Source organism: Manacus vitellinus, unplaced genomic scaffold (genome assembly GCF_001715985.3).
Source record: "Manacus vitellinus isolate BGI_N305 unplaced genomic scaffold, ASM171598v3 scaffold_8_pilon, whole genome shotgun sequence".
Taxonomy (NCBI): domain Eukaryota; kingdom Metazoa; phylum Chordata; class Aves; order Passeriformes; family Pipridae; genus Manacus; species Manacus vitellinus.
In genome coordinates, this window is record NW_021940864.1 from 22397652 (window position 1) to 22424162 (window position 26511).

The window sequence follows — 26511 nt, forward strand, 5'->3', positions numbered from 1 at the left end:
TTAAATCTGCTTGACTTTTAAACTTTACTTATTAATTCTTGAGATATATTAGATTCTTCTGTGGCTTCAGTATTTCCTGGTCTCTTCACAGGACCCCAGCTGAATGCACAACTAGAAGGGTGGCTTTCTCAAGTACAGTCCACAAAAAGACCTGCAAGAGCCATTATTGCACCGTAAGTTTGGAACCTGTTTTTAGTATATATATTAACACTTGATTGGTTAAATACTTTTTTTTGTTCATTTGTTTTGATTGATTTTCAAAATTGGTAAAAACTAGTATTTAGCTGAAAGGAATGTAGTGTAGTTTTTTAATAAGCATTTTGAATATGCCATAGAATGGAAGAAATCTGTGCACGTTTTGATGTATGATTAATTTCTTTTTGCTGATGGACTCCAGACACAATATTCATTTGTGATCCAGTAAGATGGGTAAGAGGTGTATTAATGGAGTGCTATTCAAAGGTGACAGCCCTTTCAATGCACTTCTAGTGTAGGACAGCTACACCTACTAGGAAAAAAAACCAACAGCGCAAAAAATAAGTAAAACTCTTGCACCCCTCTTGCCCCCCAAATCAAAACTTAGCAAAGCTTAAATAAAAAGTAATAAAATGTTATTCAGCTATCCAAAATGGTTGGTTTGTTATTTTAGTTTGGTTTTGTTTGGGGTTTTTTTTGTCCACAGTTGGAATAGGGATTGTCTGAACTACTTAGGGAGAATTCAGTTTCCTGAAGATAGGTGAGATGTAATGAGAAAAGTATGTTGGTCATTTCAATTAATTATGAGTTGGAAGAAAACACTAGAAAAAGCACCTTAAATATGATGGTTTTCCTGTGCTAACATAGCATTGTGTCCTAGTTAGAACAGCTGGGACCAGTTCATCACTGTATGGGTGTAACCCAAAACTGTGTATTCTATAGCCTTCCATGCCATTTCCCAGAAACTGTTATCAATAGACTATTTACACCACCTGCCCAGAGCAGCCTGACTCCTCAGGCTATAAACTGGGTGTTAAGAGGCCTGCGAGATAGGAGGATGCTCCTGTCCTCACACCCGTTGTGGAACTCCATGCCCTGAGGGAGGTACTGGGCATTCCTGCCTGAACCTGAGGATATATATAATCTTGGAGTCTTGGGACTTTTTTACCACTTGTGGGATCCAGAGAAGGAGGGTGGCCACCACTTTTCAACCGGACTGCAACCACCACTCTTGACCAGACTGCAACAGCACTCTCACCAACAGGTTTTCCCTCTCCTTTTACTTTGGACTCAGGGGGCCCAACAAACACCACTCTGTTCATGCCTCAGGGTGCTGAGTTATACATTTGGGTTTTGTGGGTTAAAATCAATTGTTTGCCTATATAATCGTACTTATTGTATTATTTTATTAAATTGTTATTCTGATTTATAATCTCTCTTTTGAGTTGGATTCATTTCCCCTGCCGGTTTACCTTTAAACCAGCACATGTTGACATAATGTTTGAAGTATTCCATAATAGTATTGAATTTCCAGAAGACATTGTCCCACATCTGCCTTAATCTTTCTTGCAGGAATGTCAGGAAAGAGACCTTTCAGCTGCAGATTATGTAAGCTGGGATCTTTTTCCAGAATTGCTAGATCCTGTAATCTCAGATCTCACCAAAGTTTTTCATTAGCCATGCCTTTTTTTTTTTTTTCCCCACCTGTAAAGTGGGATATATCTGATAGTATTTTTGTGGAAGACAGGAGAAGCCTGTAGCAGAGCAAACCTTTCAGCAGGCTCTTTTGACATTGTCAAGTGACATACCTTGCCAGTTCTGAGCTCTTTAGAATGAGTGGATTAAGTCATGTTGAAGTAAAATCCCAGGGTAATTTTGAGGATAACTTGCTCCACGTATCAACTCTGTGGATGAATGTAGATGCAGGTGAGCATACATACATATAAAATCCTCCTGTGCTGTGAACAAGGAACTTGTATCTTCAAACATCCTGTATGTCCCAGGACATGCAGTATGTATCATTCTCAGTATCATTGTGTAAAAAGACTTGGGAAGGCTGTAGTTGTGTTGTTGCACATACTCGACTCAAGCAGTAACTATTGACCTGGAGTTGCAGGTGCTCTAGATGAGCTCGAGGGGGTGATGTGGCCTGGGCATACTGCTGAGTGACTGTGAGCTCTTTTGCGCCACTTGACCTTGGACTTTGGAAATGAATGTTCTCTGGACTTAATGCTTTTAGTGGTGTAAAGTGAATTTTCACTGGTTTCTAACAGTTTTGAAGGGAATGGGTCTTAAGATTTGAATGTGATATTTAAAACAAGTAGTCAGAATAATTAAAAATTTTGGAGAGCAAACAGGAACAGAGGTCAAGAAAGACCCCAGACCAGAGTGATAGGAAATGATGAATCATGCATCATGTTTGCAGTAAAAACTAGCATGCTGCATTCCACTTCTGTCTGTGTGCCCATTCACTCTCTTGCTCATGTATTCTTCTTCTGTGACAGAGCATTTTTATTCTCTGGTTTATCTGCTGTAACATATAGTTCTCTCCTTGCCGGCCCCCTCTACTGTCATCGTTTTCAGTTACTGCCATGTGGTTGGAAGAGCCTTCTCCAGCAGTTTGCTATTCCCTTGTTCCCTGGCTGCACACTTTGTGTTATCATGAGCTTCTGATAATGTGCAGTTGTGCACTCTGCACACCAGTGTCTTTTAAGAGTGATGGAAGGGGCTGCATTTTGGACGTTTATTTACTGTCAAATGGCCGTTGATCGTTCTTTAATGGGTCGGTAAACGGTCACTGATAGTTCTTCTATCACTTTTGTGATCAATACTACAGCCATGCTCTTCTGCTTTTTCAGGAGTTGGCTTTTAGGTCACTCTTACTATTTCTAGCTTACTGGGGACAAAAAATATCCAAGATATTAATATTTAATAGCAATATCAACATATTTAAGATGTTAAGCAATATTTGACATTGTTAACATTTTGTACACCTTGATTTGCAGCCACGCAGGATACACGTATTGTGGATCTTGTGCAGCCCATGCTTACAAACAAGTGGATCCTAATATCACGTAAGTATGAGTTTTTCTTTGCAAAGCAGGAGACAATGCCGTTGCAATTCTCTGATAAGCTGAATGTTCTTTTTACATTCTTACACCTTGAAGTACTCAGGTTTTAATTTTATACTTTTTTTTAGACTTTTATGGGTCCCTTTGGTTTTAACATCATACATGTTCAAATTGGATGTTACAAAATAAAAAAATATAGTATTGTTGAAATAGAAAATGTAAAGCAGTATTTTCAAAAATTTGTTGAAATTATTGGTAACTATAACAAGGGAGGGCTTAAAGATGTCCTTTTTACAGGTAATAACAGTATATTACTGACATTCCACTGCTTTTATAAAAGCCCAAGCTGTTTTTTTTGGGGGGGGAGGGTGTTTGGAGTTTTTGGGTTGATTTTGGTTTTTTTGGTTGTCATTGGGAGGTTTTGGTTGTTTTTTAAGTCTGTTAAAATATTTGACCATGATTCTGCATTAGTTTTTCAGTGCAGGATTATGGGCTGAATACTACCAGGTTTCTCTTCTTCTATGGAGAAAGTGACTCATGTGTTTATATAATATTTTAAGTCAGCGACAGTTACTCATTCCAATAATTTTAGGTGGACTTTTGTTTCTAACAAGTTTAAAATAAGAAAAATTAAAAAAAACCCCAGCATGCTACTGTAGTCTGTGCCTGCATCTGAAAATATGAATCCAGTTATTTTAGGTTAAAGGAATATAATTCTTGTTATGTTCTACTTACTGCAACTTTTTTTTTTTAATGGGAAAAATTTAATGCACCTTCAGTATTTACTCAAAGTATGTATTTTGCAGTGCTAAATAAAAACTGGCTAGGTTTATCAGTTTTTCATGAGATAACATGTTGTAATATGCTCCAAAGCCAATGGGTTTAATTCTTTCTAAACTGTTGTAAACTATGTGAAAATAATTTATGGTGAGACATAAGTTTTAGAGAAACCTAGTTCCTCTAAAATTTCCAGAACAAGTTTCATTCCCCACATTGAGTGACATGGAGTCAATTGAACTTTATGGATCATTTGCTGGTTTACCACATGGAATGTTTAGAATTCATCTTTGAGCTGAATTATTGCATGTTTGGATATTTTCTTTTCATTAGCTTTGCAGAAAGTTATAGTATTTTAGTATATCTTGCTAATAGCACTCCATGTGTAAAGGAAAAAAAACCAACCCCACAACTTTACATGTTTCCCACCCTTTTAGTTCAGTGCCAGAAAAAAGATGATATCCTGAATGGGAAAAGCTGAATTTCCTATATTTTTTGTTTCTTTTTTCTTGTAAGTCCTGTGGCAGGAGACCCTAAGCATCTAATCAAGAGCCAGGAACTGAGGACTTGAAATAACATCATGATGACGTGGGAAAGGTTGCAGTATCAGCTAAAGCTATGAATGTGCAGGTCCAAGTCCCCGTTGTTGATGCAACAGATAGATAAAAACAGCATTTGAGAATTACTTTAATTTGGTGTAATCTGAACTGAGACTAATCAACTAAATAAGTGAAAAGCTCTGAATAGATTATAAACCCATAATCGTTTGAGGTCACATTCCTATAGTTGTTGAAGGTGGTGTGTAGTGATGTGTAGCTGAAGGTTCTGTTGATCCAAGGAGAGAATTCAAAAAATCTGTTCTGAGGGGCTGTATGACATCATTCAGCCTCCAAATGAATCCAGTTAGACAGATTTCTAGCTGTTGAGTGCCCTGTGATATATAACCTGCTTAAGAGATTTAAGGCTACAGGAAGCATTATTGAACTCATCTCATGATAATTTCTGAGATACTGAGCAAGGCTGAGCCATTGATTGATCTGTGGTCTTACAGACAGCAGAGTAAAACAGTTGTAGCCTTGAGAAAATATTACTTTTTATGTTTTTATTAAACTTGTTGCTCTAAGCTAGGTCTCTCTACAATTGCATTTATCTAAACTGTGGGCTTTTGTGTTAATTGTTGCAGCCGAAAAATTTTCATTCTTGGGCCTTCCCATCACGTGCCCCTCTCCCGATGTGCACTTTCCAGTGTGGACATTTACAGGACACCTCTGTATGATCTCCGAATTGACCAAAAGAGTAAGTGCATGAAAAAGCTTACATCTTGAAGACTGCTGAGGCTTGAGTATTGACTGTGGTACTACAGTGCTGAGGACTTGCTTGTTGAGCACTTCCTTGCTTTAAGTGGCACACAAGTGCAAATCAGGTTTTACTGCAACCAAAGCTAACTTCTGAAAGATCCTGGCTGTGGCAGGCATTGTCGTGTTATAACCATAATATCTCTCTTGCTCCTGACAAGTAAAGAATTCTCAGTTTTTGCTTATCTTTTCCATTTTGAGTGTGTGCCTCTTGACAAGTGATCTTTAAAAGAACTTTAAAAATTAAGTGTTACTGTCAAAGAATATCTCACTAAGCACCTTCTCCATTATTCTGTGAAGTATTCTGGCTGGAACAAGGTACTTCAGTTGGTTCGAGTTTGATTTCTGATAGAGGAATAACAGAGGAATATGCATTATTGCATGTGACTTTTTAACTTGCAAAGTACCTGCAGAACTTAAAATCATTACTCCATGAAATACCAGTCTTTGGAAGTAAGCTTAAAGGTGCAATGAAGATAAATTTGATATTTTGACTTTTATGCATTTCAAGGTATACCTGTATAATACAGTATCTTTTTCAGAAGGGCTAATTAGCGCAGATATATTGTGTTTCATCGTAACTGTGATTAAGCAAGATAATTCAGGCTTTCTACATAGTGCCTGCAGAAATTTCCTTAGGTAAGAAATGTTTTGGGTTTTGTAGAACTCCCTTATGAAAGGACTAAAGAAGGAGGCACAACCCTACATCAAATTTTTCGTGCAGTGGATAATTTTCAAAATGTAGAAATGACTCCGAATGCTCTCAAGCACACTTGAGAATAGAAAAGATAACTTGCAAATGTGGATTACTTAACCAGTTTTGGCTGTCTCTAGATTTCATGATTTGGTCAATAATAAATTGTGTTAAATAGTAACACATCCAGCAATGGCTTCACTGATCAATTTTTTTTAATATATGATGGTGCTGTTTGTGAAAATAAGAATTCAATGACTGGGCAAATTTATGTATATTTTCAAACATGTTTTATTTGTATTACTTGGATTTTCAGTTATGATACAAGATTTTTCTCAATATACTAACAAGTTCACTGATTTAACATACTTATTTTGTAAACTGAATCAATTACATTTGTATCTTAATTACTTGAATATCATTTTAATCCTGAATTTATTTAGAAACAAGTGGTTTGTGATGACAGCCTTTGGAGGCAAGTAGTTTGTTCTAGTGGGCGTGTTCTTATAAAGATGCACTGTAGCTTGCTTTTTCACTTGTAGCAGTTTTCAGAAACATAAAGTAGTAAAAATTAATCTTTTAATTCATTTCAGTTTATGGAGAATTGTGGAAGACTGGAATGTTTGAGCGTATGTCCCTACAGACAGATGAAGATGAACACAGTATTGAAATGCATTTGCCTTATACTGCTAAAGCCATGGAAAGGTACTCGGGCTAATTACTTCTACAAGAATGAGCATTATGTGCATTAAATGTTTGAACTACATATTAAGTGCAGTAGGAAGTAATAATGAATTTTGAACTACATATTAAGTGCAGTAGGAGGTAATAATGAATTTTATGGCACAGAGTACCTTATATGATATATAATGCTTACACTCCCCCACACTCCAGTAAAAATTTTGGTAAGGAGAGGGTCAGAGACTAGGATAAGTTGCTGTAATAGAAACAGTGAGCAGAGCAAACATCTGAATGATGAAGTTATAACACCTCTTATAGACAGGTTTACATTGATTTAAAATAGATTCATGAAAGCATGTCTGTATTAGAGCATGTCTTTCTCAATAGCCGATTTCCTCCCCCCTTCCCCCCCATTTTTTGCAAGGCATCTTTGCAAGATGTTCAAATACCAATAGGTGTTTTCTGTGGGATTTTAAGTTTGTTCGGAACTTTAGTACTAATTTTGAAATCAGGGTTCTGTTTACACCTGCTGTTTCAGATCTGTATTTGAAATAAAATTTGTCATCATTAGAGAAAAATTGTCAATTTGTGTTGGGGGTTGTTCCCACATGTACAGGTCACATCTTTTTATTATTTTTTCCATTGTATTTTAAATTTTCCCTGGAGTATCAGTGTACACCTGGGTACTTGCCTTTAGCATTTTCATATACGTTTCATATACTTTGGAGAATTACCCAACATGCAGTATCTATACAAGTTGAATCTAATTCTTATTTCACTGCTGACTTCACTGTGTCTTTTCTTTTTGTTTGCCTGGTGTTTTCACTTTGCAGGAAAGTTAAATACTGCATTTGGGGGTGTGTGTTGTTTTCTGAAGTTTTAAGTACTTTGAGGTTCTAAAACAACATCCTAGTATGACCTTACCAAATTACTATCTTCAAATCAATAGTGACCCTTTAAAACATTCTGCACTTTCAGTTAGCAAACCCTGAAAAATCTTCAGATGTTACTTGAACTACAACCTTTTTTCTTTTGCTTATAAGCCATAAGGATGAGTTTACTATTATTCCTGTGTTGGTCGGAGCACTGAGTGAGTCAAAAGAGCAGGAATTTGGAAAACTCTTCAGTAAATACCTAGCTGATCCTAGTAACCTCTTTGTGGTTTCTTCTGACTTTTGCCATTGGGGTAAGTTTCATATCTCTTCATGATAACGGTATGTTGAATCTTTTGTAGTTATTTTCAAATAATGTATTTTTTAAACATTGAACATTTAACTTCATGTATTTTTGAAACTTAAATGCCTTTGTAAGGTTAATAAAAGGATTTTTTAAAATCTGGAACGATAGGTGAAAAAAATTGATGTGATAATGTGTTTTCAGTATAGTGGGGGAAATAAATGGTGAAGGTGTTGTGGGTTTATAGGCATCTCTTTACTGTTGCAATGTAATAATTGTCTGAAGTTGCTTGCTCTTTTTACTCTTCTTCTAAGCACCTCAAACAACTTGCAGAACTAATTAGCTAAAAATTCACTGGACATGGCCACATTCCTCTGACGGAAATAAGTTTTGTATGTTTTACAGCTGGGTAAGATAGCAGATGGAGTATTTATGCCAGCTCACCAGAGCTATCCCAGTTCATCTTGGTGGCAGAGCTAAAAAGACTCCAGAAGCCTTGACTTCTGTCCTCCTTTAACACTTTATTTTTCTTTTAAGTGTGATAGTAGCTGGAAAAGGGACTGCTTGAGAAAGATATGTTACACAACAGACCTTCTTTCTTTTTTTCCTTGTCATCTTTGGTCAACTTACATAATTAAGTGCATATTTTACTCATCTTTGAATTGTGGAGTAGGTGGAAGTATATATCATGACCTGGGTTCTGTTGTGGCTAATGAACCATCTAGAACTGTTCATTGAATTATCATAAATTTTTTCTTTTAACCTTCATTTACTGTGGGTATTGTTGTGCAAGCAGAAGTAGCCTGACTCCATGGTTGACTTGGCCAAGAAGGATAGAGAAATGAAATGTTGCTTTACTTCTTAATTTATAGAATTGGATTCCAAGGAAATAACAGGCAATTAATAAATGATACTGCAGTGTCAGTTCTACGTAGTAGGTTTTTCTTTAGGAATATAGCTACCCATCCTGTATTTTTTTTTACTTTGTTTCTGGGCTGCTACTTGATGATAGCCCTAGAATTTTCTCAGTGGACCTAAAACGTATAAAATAAATGAAGATTACTAGTTTACAAATATTATACTTTCAAATATTTAGTAAGTACTAGGGAGTGTTTTAGCTACAATTTTTCCCTTTTTTATTTTATACATGATTTTTGTTTCAAGGTCAGAGGTTCCGTTACAGTTACTATGATGAATCCCAAGGAGAAATTTATAGATCCATTGAGCACCTAGATAAAATGGTAAGTTTTCAGATTTGGTGGAACTAACTAACAAATTTCTCCTGTGCATTACATTTCTTTGAACACTTTAGAAATTTCTCTAACAAAATATTATAGATTAGCTATTTTATTGAATGTATCATTTGCCTTTGTTTAGCACAATAAGAACTTAGCTGTCGTTTTTAGTTAGTATCCTCCATTTTACTGACTGCACACAATTATATTGCGGGTATAATCTCGTAAGAGTAATTTATGAGAATAAATGCATGTTCACCTACCTAAAATGCCCTAGTGTCACGTAATTCCTGTCCGCATACCCTCTTACGTTTTTGAGAGTCAGTGAGAATCATGCATGGAGTATTGTGGCAGTTCAGGTTTGATAGCTGTGATACCTGCGTGTGGAAACAGCATTGTGATTGTGCTAATGGTTTCAGCAACATCCATTTTGAGGAGGAAAGGCTGTAGGGGATTGCACTGATCAGGAAAATGAGTCACCACCGTACTTGGTAGTAGTGTTCCCCTTGGCCCTTACTCTGTAATACGTGGTGGGAAAGAGAAGTAGACCATACTTCATTCTGTGTTTGGTGAAAGGCTGAGAGGAATGCTAAATACGTAAAGGTTATGATGCCAATTATGCTGTGTTTCCTTTGCAATCACAGGAGCCAAGGATTTATTTTTAAATTAGAAAAAGGTTAATGTTCAAGACTATACTTAAGGCATAGAATAAAAGTAATTCTTTTGGAAATACATAATTTTAAAATTTGTTTTACAACTGCTTGCATCATTTATGTAATTTCTGTAGAATCTGTTAGAATTGTTGTTCCTGGCATATTAATTTTTATCTTGTCTTGAAGGAATAAATCCTATCTGTTGGAGGGATCTCTTAAGTTTTTTCCTCTGTTTATCCATATTAATGTTTGGTTTTTCCACTACTCATCACTGGAATAGGAACAATAAATAACTTGCCTTCATTCTGTTTATCCCATTTTTAATAATTCTTATAGTCAGTTGAGGGCTTTCTCTATCAATACAAGTGGTTTTCTACAGAATCCCAGAATTTGCAGCTCTGAATGTTTTTACAGGAGAGCAGATTACGGTGCATTAGCAAACATTAGTTTCCCTTTGTTAATTTCTGTGGTGAAAGCTTCAAGACTGGACTTTGGCATTTAATTACTTTTAGGAAAGGCATTGCTGCACCAACTCTTTCTTTTGGTAGTTATTTAACCAAAAGGAAATTACATTTTTTGTGACATGGAAAATCATGTCTACTGTTTGAAAAAGTATTTTTATAGTACTAAAATTGGCTTAATTTTATTGGACCTAGCTAGGAAAGCAGTCGGCTGAGTGCTTTGTAAGCAGGAAAGCATTCTGGGTTAAGATGAAATCAGTTTGCCTTGGAAATGCCCTTGTGGAAGGACAGTAGTCTCTTCCTTATTTGGACTGAACCTTGCATATAGATGCATAATGATTTTCCCACCTAGTGCATAAAAACTGCTGAACACTTTGGGTATTGAAGTTTTACTAAGCTGGTAACCATGATGAGAAATTTTATTTGCTGTGATTCTAACTTAGAGCCATTAGACTCCAGCATGAAAAAAATACAGAGTAGTAAATATTACTAGGCAGACATCAGTTTCTCCATGGTAATTGCTGATATGAGCACTGTCACCACAATGCACTCTGTGAAGTGACAGTAAAAGAAGTAAATAAGCTTCATGGTTAATAGGGGGGTACCTTAGGGAAGAGTCCTCAAACGAAGAGTTATTATTGAGCAGCTCGTGTACAATCGTTTGTACAGCATAACCTGCTAACTACCATCTTTTTAAATAAAAGGCAGGGGGGGAGTATTTTGTAAGATGTTGTTGAAGAGTAATTATTCTTGATTATGACTACCCAGAAAATGCAGACGGCTCTCTTCAATCTTCACTGCCAGATTGCTCATTTTATATGAGCGTATTATTTATATGGGAAATATTATGCCTCACGTGAGTCAAAGGGAGGATTCTGTTACCCTGACTGCTGACAGTGCAGTGACTGAGGAGAGCTGTGCAGGAACAGCGAGCAGTAGTTGTGCAGGAGCCATGCTCAGCACTGGTGGCTTCTCAGGTAGCTCTAAATGAACTGCTGAATTCCGGTGGCTTCTGCAGCGCTGCTGCAGTATGCCAGGACCTTCCACAGTGCTCCAGCCTGGGAAGGCTTCTTAACCTGAGCATAATGCAAGACAATGACTCTGCCTGGGTTCCCAGATCCCTGCTGTTTCTGCTGTGCCCAGACAGTAGTTTTCCCATTGGTTGTTTATCTTCCAGTCTGAGTGACTACACATGCAAAGATAGTTGGACTGGATGGTATTAAGACCAAGTTTGTTTCTACTTCCATTAGAGGGCTACTAGTTTATATTTTTAAGTGTGAAGAAGCAGCTGAAGTGACTTATAACAAGCTTTAATTTAACCAGCCAGAGGATTAGTGGAGTATAGTGTGAAATAAACCTATAGGTTGGTGGAGGTTTTGTGTGTGTTGGTTTGGGTGTTTTGGGTTTTTTTGTAATTTTTGTAAGCTTGTAGATGCTTGATCCTGTTAAGGGATGATATTTAGAAATGTAACTGGTTTTAATCATATTAAGTGCACGGTGCTATGATATTGTAGATGCTATTAACAGTGTCTGGGTAACTGGGGTATGCAATTGCTATGTGATGCCTTAATAACCGTGTGATAAACTGCAGAACTGTGTTTGCATTTTTATCATGTGGTTTTTGTCACGTGTTTTAACTCTGTTCTAAGCCATGCCTGGCTGAGTTGTTACAAATCCTAAAAATTAGTAGCTTCATAATTTTGCTTTTTAGAAAAATAAAACACAACCTGACAAAAATGTTTCCTTTGTTCCTCAACACCATTTTAGGCTGAGAAATGAGTTTGGTAGTCTTTGCTTCTCTGCCACAACAATTTTTAAATCCAAAAGATTGAAAAGTTCAGTACAACTGACTGCTTATAGGATATTTGTTAATACCCATTTCCTATGGATTTTCTCCAGTCTGTAATGTATAGAACTCTGTTAGCATTTTCTGGGATGAACTGCATAGCTCTAAATGTTTTGCGGTGCTGAACAGTGCACTGAAATAGGCTTACTAGGCATTCTCATAAACCCATGTCCATTCATTTGAGACAAATGCTCAAATGCTTCTGCCCAGTATGTTCCAGTGACTTACAACTATAAAACAAGTCTCTCAATTGAGCAACCATTTTCATTTTTTGAAAAGGTTGTGAAAGGATTTACAAAGAGATAAATTTTATTTTCATGAACTATTCAGTATCCGAGTAAGCACCTTATGCATGTTTAGTTTCACTTGAGTATGTAGTCAGGTTTGGTTCTGCTTTCTTTAGCAGAATGTATGTATTGACATGTCCGATTTACAAGTAAATGGGTAGTTCAAAGACCTGCTTTGTAAATTCTAGAAATGTAATGGTATCTATGTGATCACTGCTAGTTAGCGAATACCTACTGTTAGTTTTTTGGCACTCACGTTCTGTAGATCTGGAGTGATTAACTGCTGTAATTACCAGCCAGGGGTCCAAACACTCTCTCCATGAGCTCTTGCCAACAATTGGTCAGCATAATTTGGTTTTGTTTTTCCATAAAATTTATTTCTCTATGAATTCATCTTACATCTGTTTCTATTTAAAAGTACACAAAGGTGGTGGTTATGGTTGCTGTTTTGTAATTCTCCCTGACTCTCCTGGGAATCTCCAGGTCCTCCATTGTAAGCTGTGATCCAGTCTAAATAATTAGTGTATCTGCCAGATCAGCCAACGCCCTTGCAGAGTGTTTGGAAGGCTTTGCTCTTGAGGTGGAGACTTCAGACTGACTGCTTCCTGCACTGTGGTTTCTTCTTTTATCACCCACATTTTCCCAAAAGTAGGGACAGGGACTGGGAAAATTGCAGAAATCTTAGGCAAAATTAACTCCCTTTCTGATATCAACCTCCCATTGTTCCCATGCGAAGTGTATGTTTTTTTCCAGTCTCTAAGGAAAACCTTCCTGTTTTACCAGCAGAAGCAGGACAACTATGTGTCTTACTGAATTACTGAGTGTCTGGAGCTCATTTACCTGGTGAAGGGAATTCATCATTTTCAGAGGAAGGAAAAAAGTAAGAGGATGGAGTTTAATACAGGCAAAATAGCAAAGCCATGATGTAACCCAAACAATAATTGATTCAGACTTGCTTTAAACTACTTTCATTATGTTTGATCTGCTCTGTGGGATGGCATAAGAGTAGGCTGTATCTGGAGTTGTAGGATTCTTTTTGCTTTTAAGAATGCAAATGTTTGTGTATGTGGAAGGTTTTGTTTTCCACACATGTGCTGATATTCTTAGTGTGACTCCATGGGATCATGGGTCTTGCTGTGGATGGAGAAAAGGATGTATATATGTGACTGTCTCGTGTAAAGTGGGAGCATCATCTCCTGGCTCTTACATTTTTGTGGTGCAACAACTTCATAGTACTTTAGAGATGTTCTGGATCTGCTTTTTTATGTTCTGAGCAGATGGCCAGCCCATGCCCAGAACAATTGCCTTGCATGCCTGACGTGTCTAGGATACATTACATTTGCTCTGTGTGTGAACTGCATGTGTGCTTATTGATAGTTTATCCAGGGTTTTTGGACCCACAGGAGTCCCAGGCAAGTGGTTGGCCCTGAGCTTGCTCTGTTACCAGGGAGAGGAGATGAAGGCATGACTTCTTCCTGCTTTGCCCTTGTAGTAAATTTGTCTGGTTGTAGCTATACCAAATCCTATGGAAGTAGGATACCCTTGGAGAGTGGGGATCAGCTAGTCTGCGGAATGAGCTCTTTTAGCATGAGCTTCACTGGTATCTTCAAAGATAGCTTCACAGATCTGTGGATCATGGACAGCTTTGGAAGAGCTCCTGCACTCTTATTTTGGCAAGGGATGGAAACAAGATGACTGCAAGCTAGAGCTCACATGCTGAGGTTTCCTTGATATCCTTGGTACAAAGTAAAGGGTTTTTCCTTCTGAACTGTTCTGTTGTAATAAATAGGTGATATATAAACATCTACTTATGAATGTGTTACGTAATTATTGCTAACGATTCTTTTTCAGGGTATGAGCATTATAGAGCAGCTAGATCCTGTATCTTTTAGCAATTACTTGAAGAAATACCATAATACAATATGTGGAAGACATCCTATTGGAGTGTTATTAAATGTAAGTAACTTTTGATTTGTTGAAGAATGTAACTTTTAGAAAAATGCTTACACTGGTTTAAAACACAGTATTGCTGCAGCATTCCTTAGTTCTAAAATGACAAACCTTGAATTAATTTATTTTTCCAAGTGTTCTCAATTTGGTCTCCAATTTCCGTGTCTTGCATATAGACAGATGTAAGCTCTTAAAAGGGCTGAGAGTTTTCAGTTCCCTAGGGGAGATGAGGTACACCACATTCCTTTTGAATTTCAATGAAATGCAATAATTCACTTTCTCTTGGCCTTAAAAAAAAGAACAAATAAATCCATCTCCCTGAAAAAGTACATACTTACTCTTCAAACCAGTACTTACAAACACGTATATATTTTTTCTGTATTGCTGTTAGCTAGCTATTGTGAGTGCCTTGTGATTTCTGGCAACGTTTTTGAATTTTGCAAATATGGTGAGAGATTGCCTCTGTAAGTATTAGTGCAGTGCACCATTAACTCATAAATTAACAGGAATTAGAATTCAGATTAACTGGTACTTTCTATTTACTGTATTCTGCTTTGGTGATGCAGTGCAGGCATAAACCTGGCTTAACTTAGTTGTCTAAATTTGGTCCACGGCTACTTTACAGCACTGCTGGAGTGCTGCAGATTTGTCATATTGCTGATTGAATCTCACTTATTTTTACTCTAAATCAAATCTGAAACAGGAAGCATGTTAACATTTTTAAAATTCACTGGGAATGTAGTCTGTATGAAGAACATACAGAGGAACCTTTTGAAGTGAAGCTTGTATGAGCAATATCAATACTGAGGATGCAAAATTCAGTACTGTGACAACTCTGCAAATATAGCCAACTCTTACCTTCAGATAATGATTAGTTTTGCAGTGAAGCAGAGCTAAATTCTGTTTATTCACTTTTGCCAATTGTCACGCTTTAATAAATTATTCTTGTACATTATTTTTCATTAATGGAAGAAATACAATCTAAAAGGTGTTAATAGTGTTCGGGTTTTCTCTGTTACATCTCTGTATCAACTCCCCATGGAACTGAAAGCATTGTTTCTAAGGGACCTATTATGAAAGGTTGTTTAGTATTGCTTCAAAGACCTGCATGAAGGTATATAATGCAGTGGGGGGAACGTCACTGAATGAACACGCACACAAATAGTTAGGTCCACAGATTATGGGGAGGTGCTTATATTATGAGCTTATGAGGACCTCCAAAACAGGGGGAAAGGACTGAGAACTAGAAAATGTTGTAATTTCACTGATACAATTTTTTAATGGCCCCTTTTTATTTTCCCCCCTCTCTTTAGGCTATCAACGAGCTCCAGAAGAATGGAATGAATATGAGCTTTTCATTTTTGAATTACGCTCAGTCAAGCCAGTGTCGAAACTGGCAAGACAGCTCAGTGAGTTATGCAGCTGGAGCACTTATGGTCCACTGAACCACTGAATGCTCAGGGATGGCACCTGCACACACTCTGTATACGGGGTCCCAGCCTAGCCCTTACAAAGATACAGTCCCTGGTCTTTGGGTATACTGAAACCTCAAACTAATAGAACTCTGTTCTTTTCTAGTAGGTGTAGTCCTTCCTTAGTTTCAACTCATTTAAAAATGCTTTCTTGTTTAGGACAATGGAAGGAAGGCTGGTATAAGAACTTTTTGTGCTTTCTTTTTTTTGCCTTTTTTTTTCTTTTTTGTTTTTCGGGGAAGAGATAATGGCTATGAAGGCATGGTGGTAGACTGTCCTTACAAATACAACATATAAAGCATTTACCATATCCTAAATTTGCACTCTTTGCAGACCTGTGCACATATACTCTGCTTTCAGAATAGTTTTGCAAGTTGTAAACGGAAAAAGGGGGTGGAAGCTTTTTAATAAAAGAAAAAAAAAAAGGAAAACAACGCATTTATAAATTATCCTGTATTAGAATATAATAAAACTCCAGTATAGTCAGTTACTACCCGTGATGTACAACAGATATCTTCTATTTTAGTTGCTAATAAAGGGCTACACAAACCAAAATAGTCTGATTTAAACTTATTGTTTTGTGTTCTGTATGTGGCTGCTTGTCATTAACATTCTTTATCCTCAGTTCTTGTGCTTGATAATTCAGCCATTCTGTAAAATACTTTAGAATGTATTTTGTATTCAACATTTCTTGACTACTTCATTTACAGATTTTTTTTTTTTAATCTTAAACCTGCACTATGAGTTCAGCAAAAGAATTTGAAAAACTTTTTCTATGGTCTTAATTTTTTTCACAATTATTTATGTAGTAATATCTTTTAGTATGTGATACAAATTTGTATCAGAAATACTTTTAATGATTTTTATGCTAAGTTTGATTACTGAAGTGAAATAGATGCAGTATTTTTGTTTGAAATTACTTAAAATTGAGAACAAACAGTAGCTTGAAAATGATAATTCTTAGATTATCTATCTGGCATTCAGAGGCCACAGAAGCCATACAGTGCTAAGCTTAAGCAATTATTCTGCAAAGATTATTTGGGAGGGGGAGGTCAGACTTCTCTTTTTATCTTTCATTTTTATTTTTCATTCTTTGACTGTGGATAGAAATAGTTTTATTTTTTTTTAAACATTATCACATCTTAAAGGTTCTTGAACTTTCTTCCAGCCAAAAAAATGATGTAATTATTTCATTTGTCATTCCTGAAGACTTCCTTTTGTTCTAATAAGAAATGCAAAGTAGGATGCAGTATTGGCTCATTATCTAAATGGAGATTTCATTCCCTGATATTTTACCTGCTGTCAAGAAATGTAGTACATTCAGCTTTTCTGAGCGACAGAGGGGAATTTCAGAATTCAATTTAGGTTATCTCTGAAAGTTGTGGGCATTGCTGCCTGTGGGGTCTTAGCTGAAAGCATACCAGACATCCTGTTTATTCCTATTTAAATACCCTCTGCTTGCACCACTTCTTTTTTCTTATCAGAGTTGGCCACCATTTTAATAATAGCAGGTGAATGCTCCATTTACAAAATGAACTACTTTGAAAATGTTCAGAATCCATTCCAAATGCCGAACTCCTTTGCATGCTGGTTCTTTTAGTTGCCTTATTGCTCTGCCTTGTTCTTGAAACATCTCAGCAGCAAACAGGGAAAACAACTTTGAGATTACTTTTGACAGACCAGTGAGAAGGCTGTACATGTAAAACTGAATTAGTAGACAGTCTTTATAAATATTTGTCTGACTGTGCCTTATTAACAAAGTAGTTTGATCAGGAAGAATTTTTTTTAAACGTCTTTGGTGAATTCAAGTTTAATTGGGGGTCGGGTTTCTTTCAGTCTTATGCCAAATGCTTAACATCATTGAAACACATAGTTAATTAGAAGATTTAATTTTCTCCCTAAGGTAAACATAGTAATTAACTTCTGAATACAGATGCCGAAGTTGCATCTTGATTCTGTAAGATAGTTTTAATGAAAAAAAAAACATAACTGGAAGAGCTTCAAGGAAACTGGTCAGCCATTTTGCTCAACACAATGTTATGAAATATCTTATACTGAAAGCACTTCACATGTAAACTGTGTAATCTATTTCAAAATAAAGTTTCTAATTAAAATGGGAATTTCTGTGCCTACTAGTAATAACCAGCATGACAGTTCAGAAGCTCACTCAGAAATTTAAAGCTTTGTGGAATCTGCTCTAACCTAGAAGGATTTGTTGTAAAAACCATGTTTGTTTGAAAGCAGAAAATACCTGACTTCAAAGAACTCAGATTTTTTTTTTTTTTGCCCTTTAGGTGAGCATGGAAAGAGTTGACTTCCTGGTGTGTTAGTTTAAGATGTGTCAGGAGGAAAAGCAGATAATCTCCTGAATAGATCTTCACTCAAATCTATTGTTTTAACTTTACTACATTTTATTCTCACTTAAATATACATTTGAGTATAGTGTGTTGGGACAAAGAATTTTCAGTTTAGACAATATTCACAGTCCTCTTCCCTTTTGTGGCAATTTCTTCTATGTGTAGAATCACTGAGCTTTAGCCACACTTGTGGTGCAGTAAACCCAGTCAGGGACGTGATTCTCATTTTAAAATTTTGGCATTTTAGAGAAATGTTAAATGTGCAAAAATGTTGATTAAAATACTCCGTTGTTTTTCTGTTCTCATGTTCACAAAGGAGCTTTATAGATTTTATTTTCTGTAAATACTGTCTAAAAAGTTCTTTCCAAGTACTATCTACTGAATTCTTAATTCTTCAGTATAATGTTTTTGACATTGAAATGGAACAGTGGGTCTTCCACGGCTTTGTGTTTAAATCAGCAGAAGCAGGAGGAAGCATCCCTCTGCGAGACAGTGAATGCTTCTACAGCCACTGGGAGCCACCTCTTGCTTCCAGCCAAGTTCAAGAGCACAAGCCCCTCATGGAGTGGAGCAAGTTAAGTGTAGCTGCTCCAACTCTCAGCCTTCCACAGGTCATCCTGACTATATTTGTCTGGCTATATTTGTTATTTATTTTAAAGATCATGACTTGAGTAGCTTTGATCCAATGTTGTTCTTTGAACTGCACATGTACTCCAGTGCAGTTCTCCTTTCTCAGAGCCTTCAGAAATGCCAAGTTTGCCCTCACATTTTTAGACCTAGCTCTTGCTCTCCCTGTTTCCCAGTCCAGGGGCTCATTGCTGTGTCTGAGGGGTTCTGCATGTTGCTGTAGACTTTACTTGGGAATTTTGAATTGACATTTCAAGTGCTGAAATGGGGGTGGGGTTGTTCTGTTTGATTCCTGCACACAGAGCCTCCCAGTACTTTTGAATGTTGCTTTGGTCGTTGGTGTAGGGCTTTGCTATTTTATGTTTGTAATTGTCCCCTTACTCCCGCAGGAAAAATGTTCTCCTCTGCATCAAAGGAAGCTTGGCTTTGAAATGGTATCAGTCACCATGATTTCCTGTTGCTATTTCCTTGGATTGAGTTCAGTGTGCCAACTTAATATCTGATCCACTCTCAAAAACTGCCCAAAGTCTTATGTTCATGGTGAAATGTTTAAAATCCCTTGTATAAATGACCTTTTGCCTTCCTACTTCAGTGAAGAGCTTTCCAAAATTACCCCTTGAAACTAGCCTATGAAAAGATTTTCAGTGTGAATGAAAAATGAATTTCAGGATCCAGTGTAGTGCACCTTAAAGCTGTGAGATTTTTTGGAACATCGGAACCCACAGTGCAGCCACATGGCCTTTTCAATAGATGGTTGCAAAACATGACTTGAAATTAGTCTGTGGGGATGAAATTACTTTATTCTGAGTAATGCAAAATCTCTTGTCTCTAGACTTTTTTTAATTTCATTTTTTTTCCTTATTTGATTTTGTCTAATTCTGAAAAGAGTTTGTCACTACAGACAACTTCCAGATGTCTAGTGTCATTTGGTGGTTATTTTATTCCAGCATTAGCTGAAAACTCAGCACCGAATTCTTCATGTCTTTCTCGTACCTATTTAGTACGTGCATTCCTTGCTGTTGGGGTCTGAGACATCTCTCCCATTGCTTATACCCCAGGAATGAAAATGCCATGGTGCTATTATCTGTAAATTGAAAAAGCCTGTCCATTTGTTTTCTCATGGGTTGTGGGAGGATGTGTTGGTAGAGGCTTTGGATCATTTGGAAAGGACGGAGGAATGAGAATAATGGTCATAGATGGGGAAGAAGATTGTTGCTTTTCAAATTTGATGTCAGCAACTGTTCTGCTATCCTGTTTGAGAGCTGCATGCTACCAAATACTGCCCAGTGCAGCTGTCAGTCAGGTGCAGTGGTGGGCAGCCTGTTATTGCTACTTCCAAGACGAAAAATGCTGGAATATTTTGTAAAGTGTAACTCAGTTTGTTGAAACTCAAGGGTGAAAATCCTATGCTGAAATCTTTAAATTATAAAGATAAATAATTTTGTCTTGGCCTTTACTCAAAGGTGACAGATCAACGCCCATACCCCCCAGGTTTCTAAGTTGATGTGGTTCTTGGTGGATTTAAGAGAAGTAAATAATTATCCCAGCCCTGTGATCTCCATTGATACTAATATAAATATGTATTCCCTAGAAATAGTTCTAGATACCTTTTTCAAACCTTGTGGAAACAAAGTTATATAATTACTCTTTTCAAACAAAAATGTATCCTCATTCTAGTAGCTGTATTTAAATATCATTAAAAGAATTAGCAGGGCCTCAAATCTGCTGTGACTGAAGCCAGTAATGAAACCTTAGACTTCAGTGATACGGTATCTGGTCTGTGTATGACAAGTACCTAAATGACAAGAGGAATAAAACATTGTGTTAAACATCAAACTAGTAACTCTCTAAACCTGAACTACACAGATTTTTTTTTTCTTTAGTCAATTTTAAAACAGTGAGAAATTACTTTCCTGAGCCTGTGACCATAGCTTCATGATACTGAGGACAGTAGTGCTCTTGGGTGAAGTCCCTTTGTGGGTAAAAGGCGTTTATTGTTCTTCTGAACTCTTGCAGCACAAAGTGGAGTGTTGGCATCTTAGTGCCTGGGCTGCAGAGGCTCGTCTGAGCTGCTGTTCTGTGCAGGCAGGTAGGGAAGGGCATCCCCTGGGATTTGTAAGCTGATACTTAAATGACTTTCCATTTGTCTCCACAATTATTATAAAGATTTTTGAAGAGTGAGCCTTTAAGCTCAGCTGCAATGAATCAGTGCTGGAATTTGTGCCTGTTTTTTTTTTTACTGATAAAAACCTACTTTTTTATGATCACAGTCCAAAGAGCCTGTGTTACAAATAATCTGTCAGTAAGATGTCTGCTATAAATGGCTGGTCTGGAAATGCTGACTGGCATCAGAACTACTTTCAGGGAGAAAGCACATTTCTGTGTTTTAAGAAATGTTCTGTTCAGAGGGCTGGGATGTAACCAAATAGTGCTTTCAAGCTGTTCTAAAATAAACTGACTTAGTTATTCTATATAAGCTCTTAGCTTTGGTACGGGGCCAGCATTGCATCCATCAGATGGACAGCAGGGCAATAGGATGCATTACTGACGTGTACCTCACATATTTCCAAGCCAACTACAAAGCACTGGGATTATGTGGGAAAATAATTCCAGTTAAGTGGATAACAGATGTGTTAGGTGTAAACCTGTACTGTATGGAGACCACAGAATTATTCTCAGGGTAATTAAAAAATGCAAACCCCAATAAATTTTTTTAAAAAGTATGTTTCTGTGAGGAACAGGGAAAAGCCGTGCTGGGAGGGGTAGGGCTGGCCGGCACTAGATGTCAGTGTCGGAGCATGCTGGCACTGGGACAGACCTGAGTGAGCATCCTGGCGGAAGCAACAGCACCTCTGGCCTCCAGGAATAGCAGTTGCTCTTATTTTTAAAAGATCAGATACAGCCTTTCGTTTTCTAGTGTTTTCTGAGCTTTGTGGCCGTATCCAAAAGCTGCTTTTCCAGCAGTCCCTCTGCTGGGGAGACTCTACAATACTGTGTTTTAAATGCAGACTGTTATAAGTCACACTGGAGCTCATCACCTCCTGAGTTACCTCTGTCACAAACTACAGGAAAAAGGGCAACAGCATCTGTTACGTACAAATATTTCAATTGACAAAACTCGTAACCAAACACTCCAAGAGAAGTGATGGTTCAGCTCCCACCGTGCCTCCGGGCACAGACCCACTTGCTCTGCTTTAATCCATCTGTGTTTTGCAAGTCCTGTGCAAATTACTGCACTTGGTCTGTTTGGTGTTTCAGGAAAGGTGTTCTTCAGTTCTGGACAGGGTGGTGGTTTGGGTTACAAGCTGTGTGAGGAAAGGGAAGGAAGGGTTTCTCCCAAGCTCCACTGCCAATGGCATCATGGTTGGGAAGCATTCAGCACATGCTCCTGCTCGTGTAAAGGGTGATGGCGATGGTCTGATGGGTTTCAGCAGTGTGGGCTCAAGAAGGTAGCTAGAGCCGTTGCCCTGCCTGAGCTGGGGATGGCAGGAGGGATATGAGCATCCTCTGTGACATCTCCCAACCTTGCACTCCAAGACCTTGGTCCATGTGCTTTGGTTTGGCCTGGCAAGTGGAGGGTTCCCACCCATGAGGAGGGGGAGGCACCCACTGGGCCATGTACCTTAGAGCATCCTACCTCTGCACAGATACTTTTTTTTTCAAAGCTTGAAAAAATATCTGTGTCTGATCGAGCTCTCACTGAAGTCGATGGGAGACATATCAAACTTGTTAAGGAGATTTGGAACCACTCAAGAAAGTGATGAGGGAGCCAGGTCTCAGCTTTTGTAACCTAGGGAGAGGCTGTGGGAGGATGGTACTAGCAGCTTGTACAGTGGAACAAAAACAGAGATGAAGATGCACTCAAATTGTACCTGGAGACAAATGTCCATGCTTTCTAACCCCAAGCAGAAGTTTTGTTTATCTGATCTTTCAGTTAATTTTACAAGATGGTTTTGTTTGTTAAAAAAGGAGGTTCTATTTCCTTGACATATGAGCTTTTCCATGACTAGAGTTTCTTTTATCTGAGAGAGAAATCTCAGGCCAGATCCAGTTTATTTCATACTTAAGCAGCATTCCAGAATGAAGTCAGAAGGTGAGGGTCTAAAAAGTCAGGCTGGAAAAGACAAAAATAGAAAAGAGACAATGTCTACTTTTTTCTGCCCCTCCCCCGATCTCTCTAGCTGGAACAGAGTTGGGCCAGGGAAGAAATCTTGGAATTTGTATTCTTCACTTTCCGTTACTGAGTTGCTTTTATCACCAGGGAACATCGAGGCCTTGGCACCTCCTCATGTGCCATCCTTAGTCCTTCCTGAGGACATGCCACTGCAGACCTAGCACTGGTGAAGCTCTGCCTCCAGGAACAGGAAGATGCCTGCTAAAATGGACAGTGTAGCTACTGTGTCTGTATTGTGTATATAGTTGCTTTGCATGGGTGTAGCTGACAGGATGCTGAAGATGCCCTTTTGCTGCCAGCTATTGCTAGTGCCGAGCTGTATCTCCATAGGAGAAAAGGTAAAACAGAGGTAAGAGACAGTGTCTCTTGGAGTCTCCAGCATCTTCCTGTACTGAGAGAAACAACAACTGAGGAAAAGCCCAACTTGACCATGGCCAGAGAGAGCAGTTGTACCTGTGCATGTTGGAAGCAGAGCCTTAGGTTAGGTGATCTAGGGCATTGCCAAACAAAGCCCAGTGTGTTCCATCTAGGGAAATTTCCCTATACCTCCAGGTTGCCCATCCCAGCCTTTAGTCAGTCTCACAGTGGAGAAGTTCTTATATCTGGAGACAGCATTTGGCCTGAAACTACTTAACTGTCCATCACAGCGACTCCTCATGAGTGCCTTCACCATCTCTACATGTGAAAGGCGGGAATGAAATCCCCCTCAGCCCTCACTTCACTAGGCTGAATGAATCCAATCCCTTCAGCCTTTCTTCACGTGCCGAGGTCTCCAACCCTATAACCATTTTGGGCTGTTTACCCCCCCCCCCCCAGACCCTCTGGGCTACCCCTAGTTTTTTAATGTCCCTCTTGACCTTTGGGAAAGATCACACCTGGGCACTGTGTCAAGTGATGTGGGATAGTTGCATCGCTTAAATCCGCTGGCTGCAGTCTCACTGATACAGCACAGTTAGGTACTTGTACAGTCACTGCCATGGGGTATTTTTCATCACAAGGTTTCAAAATGTTTTGTAAGGATATTTTAGGAATAGCTCTCAGTTTCTGCCCTCCTGAGATTTTTTTAGGGGAGGTCAGAGCTTAAGCCCTCCCATCTACAAATCAGAATTAAGTCTGATTTTAACTGCCCTCTTCCTTTTGGCATAATAGGCAAATACCTCATTTTCTGCAATGTATAACTCTGGAAAGAAATGTACAGGGGGGAAAAAGACCCCCTTGGAGAGTAAGAGGAATACATCAATTTTCCAGATAAGTGAAATGCAGTGAAATCTTCAGGCTTCTCTTATGTATACACCTCATGAAAGGGATTAAACTTTTTCTAAACTATTCTGTAAATGAAACACAATGTTTTTCATAAGTATTTCCCTGAGCAACATAACATTGACACAAAAATGAGCCCTGATAATTTTATCTAAAGTCATTGCAGCTGGGCAATTGCTCCACCAGATCCTGGTGATAGGGTTGCATGTTCTGGGTGAGAGCGCACTGGCCTTCTTGCCCAGCTCCATGCTTGACCAAATGCCAAACTTTTGTCCAAGCAGGATCTGTGCTTGAAGTTTCCTCATCTTTATAGCAGAAACTATGATACTTTACTTCCTTTTGGTAGCAGAAAGACATTAATGACCTCCACCACATCTATCAGGGTCTTTCCTTGCCTGCAGGCATTTGGAGAGATAGTGGTGTTACATCATGTGACGCTTGGGAGGTCTGTCACCCCATCTCTCATTCAAGATGCACAAACTTAAATTGCCTGTGGCAGATGTTTCTCCAAGGTGACCCCCTGTCCCCTGGCGTGGTCCTGCCAGGGACCTGGGGGGCGCTTGTGTTAGGTTCTCTTCTCTGCAATTTATCCCGTTTGTTTTCCTATCCCAGTAGACTTGTTAAACTCGCCTTTCTGCTTTGTAGCTGCTGGGTTTGATTGTGAAAACCTTATTGCATCTCCTCTCATTTTTCTCTTCCCTGGCAGGAACAACCCGAATTATCTCCATCCTTTTCTACACCATGGCTAGTTTTTTTACTGCTTTCTTCCAGGCTGCTGGACAACACTTCCTCAAACTGTAGCATCCCAAATGACTCATTTGTGCTGAGACTTGACTGGTGCCAAACATGGAGGAGTGTAACTTCTTGTTTTCACACATCTTACCACTGCATGGTGTGACCCAGGGTGATGGTCACTGACTGCAGCAGCAAGTCACTGTGACACATGCTAACACCTAAATTCAACAGAACAACTGTTGTAGCCAGGTGTTGCCTTGTCAAATGTTTGCTCATCCAGAAACCCATGCCAGATTTGCACTTTTTCTTGTCCTTATCAAACTGCCTTCTGTTTTATAGATAGTTTCTCCAGTTTGGCTAGATCATTTTGAATTCCTAGGCTATCTCCTGTGTATTGGAAGCCCTTCTACCCTAGCCACCATCTGCAAATTTAATAATTGTACTTTGGGAACTCAGTATCCATTAATGAAGATGCAGTGTAGTACCACAGGCTGGCTTCAGTGATTAATGCATCCTTCCAGTTTGACCAGAAATTTCCTGACAATGACTCTTAGAAACAAGTTTTCTAACCAATTCTGAACTGCCCTTATGATGGTGTCATGTTGACTCAAGTCACCTCCCATTAGAAGCACACCATGTGAGAAAATGTCAAAGCTTTACTGTAGTCAAAGCACATCAGTTGCTTGTGTAGAATGATGGTTTCCACTGCTATTGTCTCACAGAAGGAACCTTAAAAAGCTTGAAATATTAGTTCCTCATTAATCTGCATTTGCCATCACTCGTCTGCTTGGTACCTGTCATGTGTTTGCAAGTAGCCTGGTTTGTTCTTACAGTGTTTTTCTGGGCACTGAGGTTCAGCCAGCTGGTCTGCAGCTGTTTTGCTCCTCTGCCCCCCCTTTATTAAGCTCATCACTCCATTTACCCTGGATCAGTTTTGTGTGACCTTGGTCACCGCCCCAAATTCTCAGGTAATCTCAGCCAGTTCTGATATAGCTTCTGCCAGTGGTGGAAATACCTATGAGCAGGTATTGTGTCATAAGATACAACCAGTTTGAAAACATTTAATTTATCTAAATGGTCTTTTTAGATAAATCTAGATAGCTTTCATTTTTTTAGTACCCTGAAATCTCAGTGTTTTGATGGCAGTTCTGTTAGCTGTCGAATCACAGCTTTCCCCTTTAGTGGAAACAGAAAAAAAAAGACACTGTAATTATTGACATTGATAGATTTAGGTAACAGAAACAGAGGAAGGGAAAGGACAACGTGGTTCAGTAAGTCTCATCTCCCATGGCCATAAAGTATAACATCATGCAGAGACTACGCAGATCTCAGCGCCTAACAAGCCAAACCTGCTTTAACAAGTTCCTGCCAGGAAGCTCTGACCTTGGTCTGCTAACACTGCAAAGGGAGGCTGAGCTTTTGGAGACGTGTGGGTTTACCTTTTACCTTCCCCTATTACGGAGGATAAAGTTCCTACTCCTGGCTGCAGCACCAGCATGCTCTTGGCTGCTTCCTTGCCGGGTGGACAGCTTCTGCGAGCATCCAGGCACCACTGTCAGAGTGGCAAAATGGGCTATGGCTGGAAAGGGACAGGGAAAACAGTCCCCGAGGCAGGAAGTGACTGCAGTGGCATGAAGAGTGTGGCCCAAGAGTGGGCTGCTATGGTCAAAGAGCCTCTCCTTCAGCCCTTCGTGCAAAGGGGGAGAGGTGCAAGGCTTCAACTT

At 38.6% G+C, this 26511-nt stretch overlaps 1 protein-coding gene across 1 annotated transcript in view; it reads left to right on the forward strand.

Annotated features, from left to right (window-relative positions):
- MEMO1 (mediator of cell motility 1) overlaps window positions 1–16059 on the forward strand; it is a 28581-nt gene extending 12522 nt beyond the window's left edge. The window contains exons 3-10 of the mRNA XM_029965120.1: window positions 92–173; window positions 2982–3050; window positions 5008–5120; window positions 6467–6578; window positions 7598–7740; window positions 8895–8971; window positions 14064–14168; window positions 15476–16059. Of these exons, the coding sequence (XP_029820980.1) occupies window positions 92–173; window positions 2982–3050; window positions 5008–5120; window positions 6467–6578; window positions 7598–7740; window positions 8895–8971; window positions 14064–14168; window positions 15476–15607 (833 nt within the window). The 3' untranslated portion in view covers window positions 15608–16059. The remainder of the gene's footprint in view (window positions 1–91; window positions 174–2981; window positions 3051–5007; window positions 5121–6466; window positions 6579–7597; window positions 7741–8894; window positions 8972–14063; window positions 14169–15475) is intronic.
- Window positions 16060–26511: the final 10452 nt, after the last annotated feature.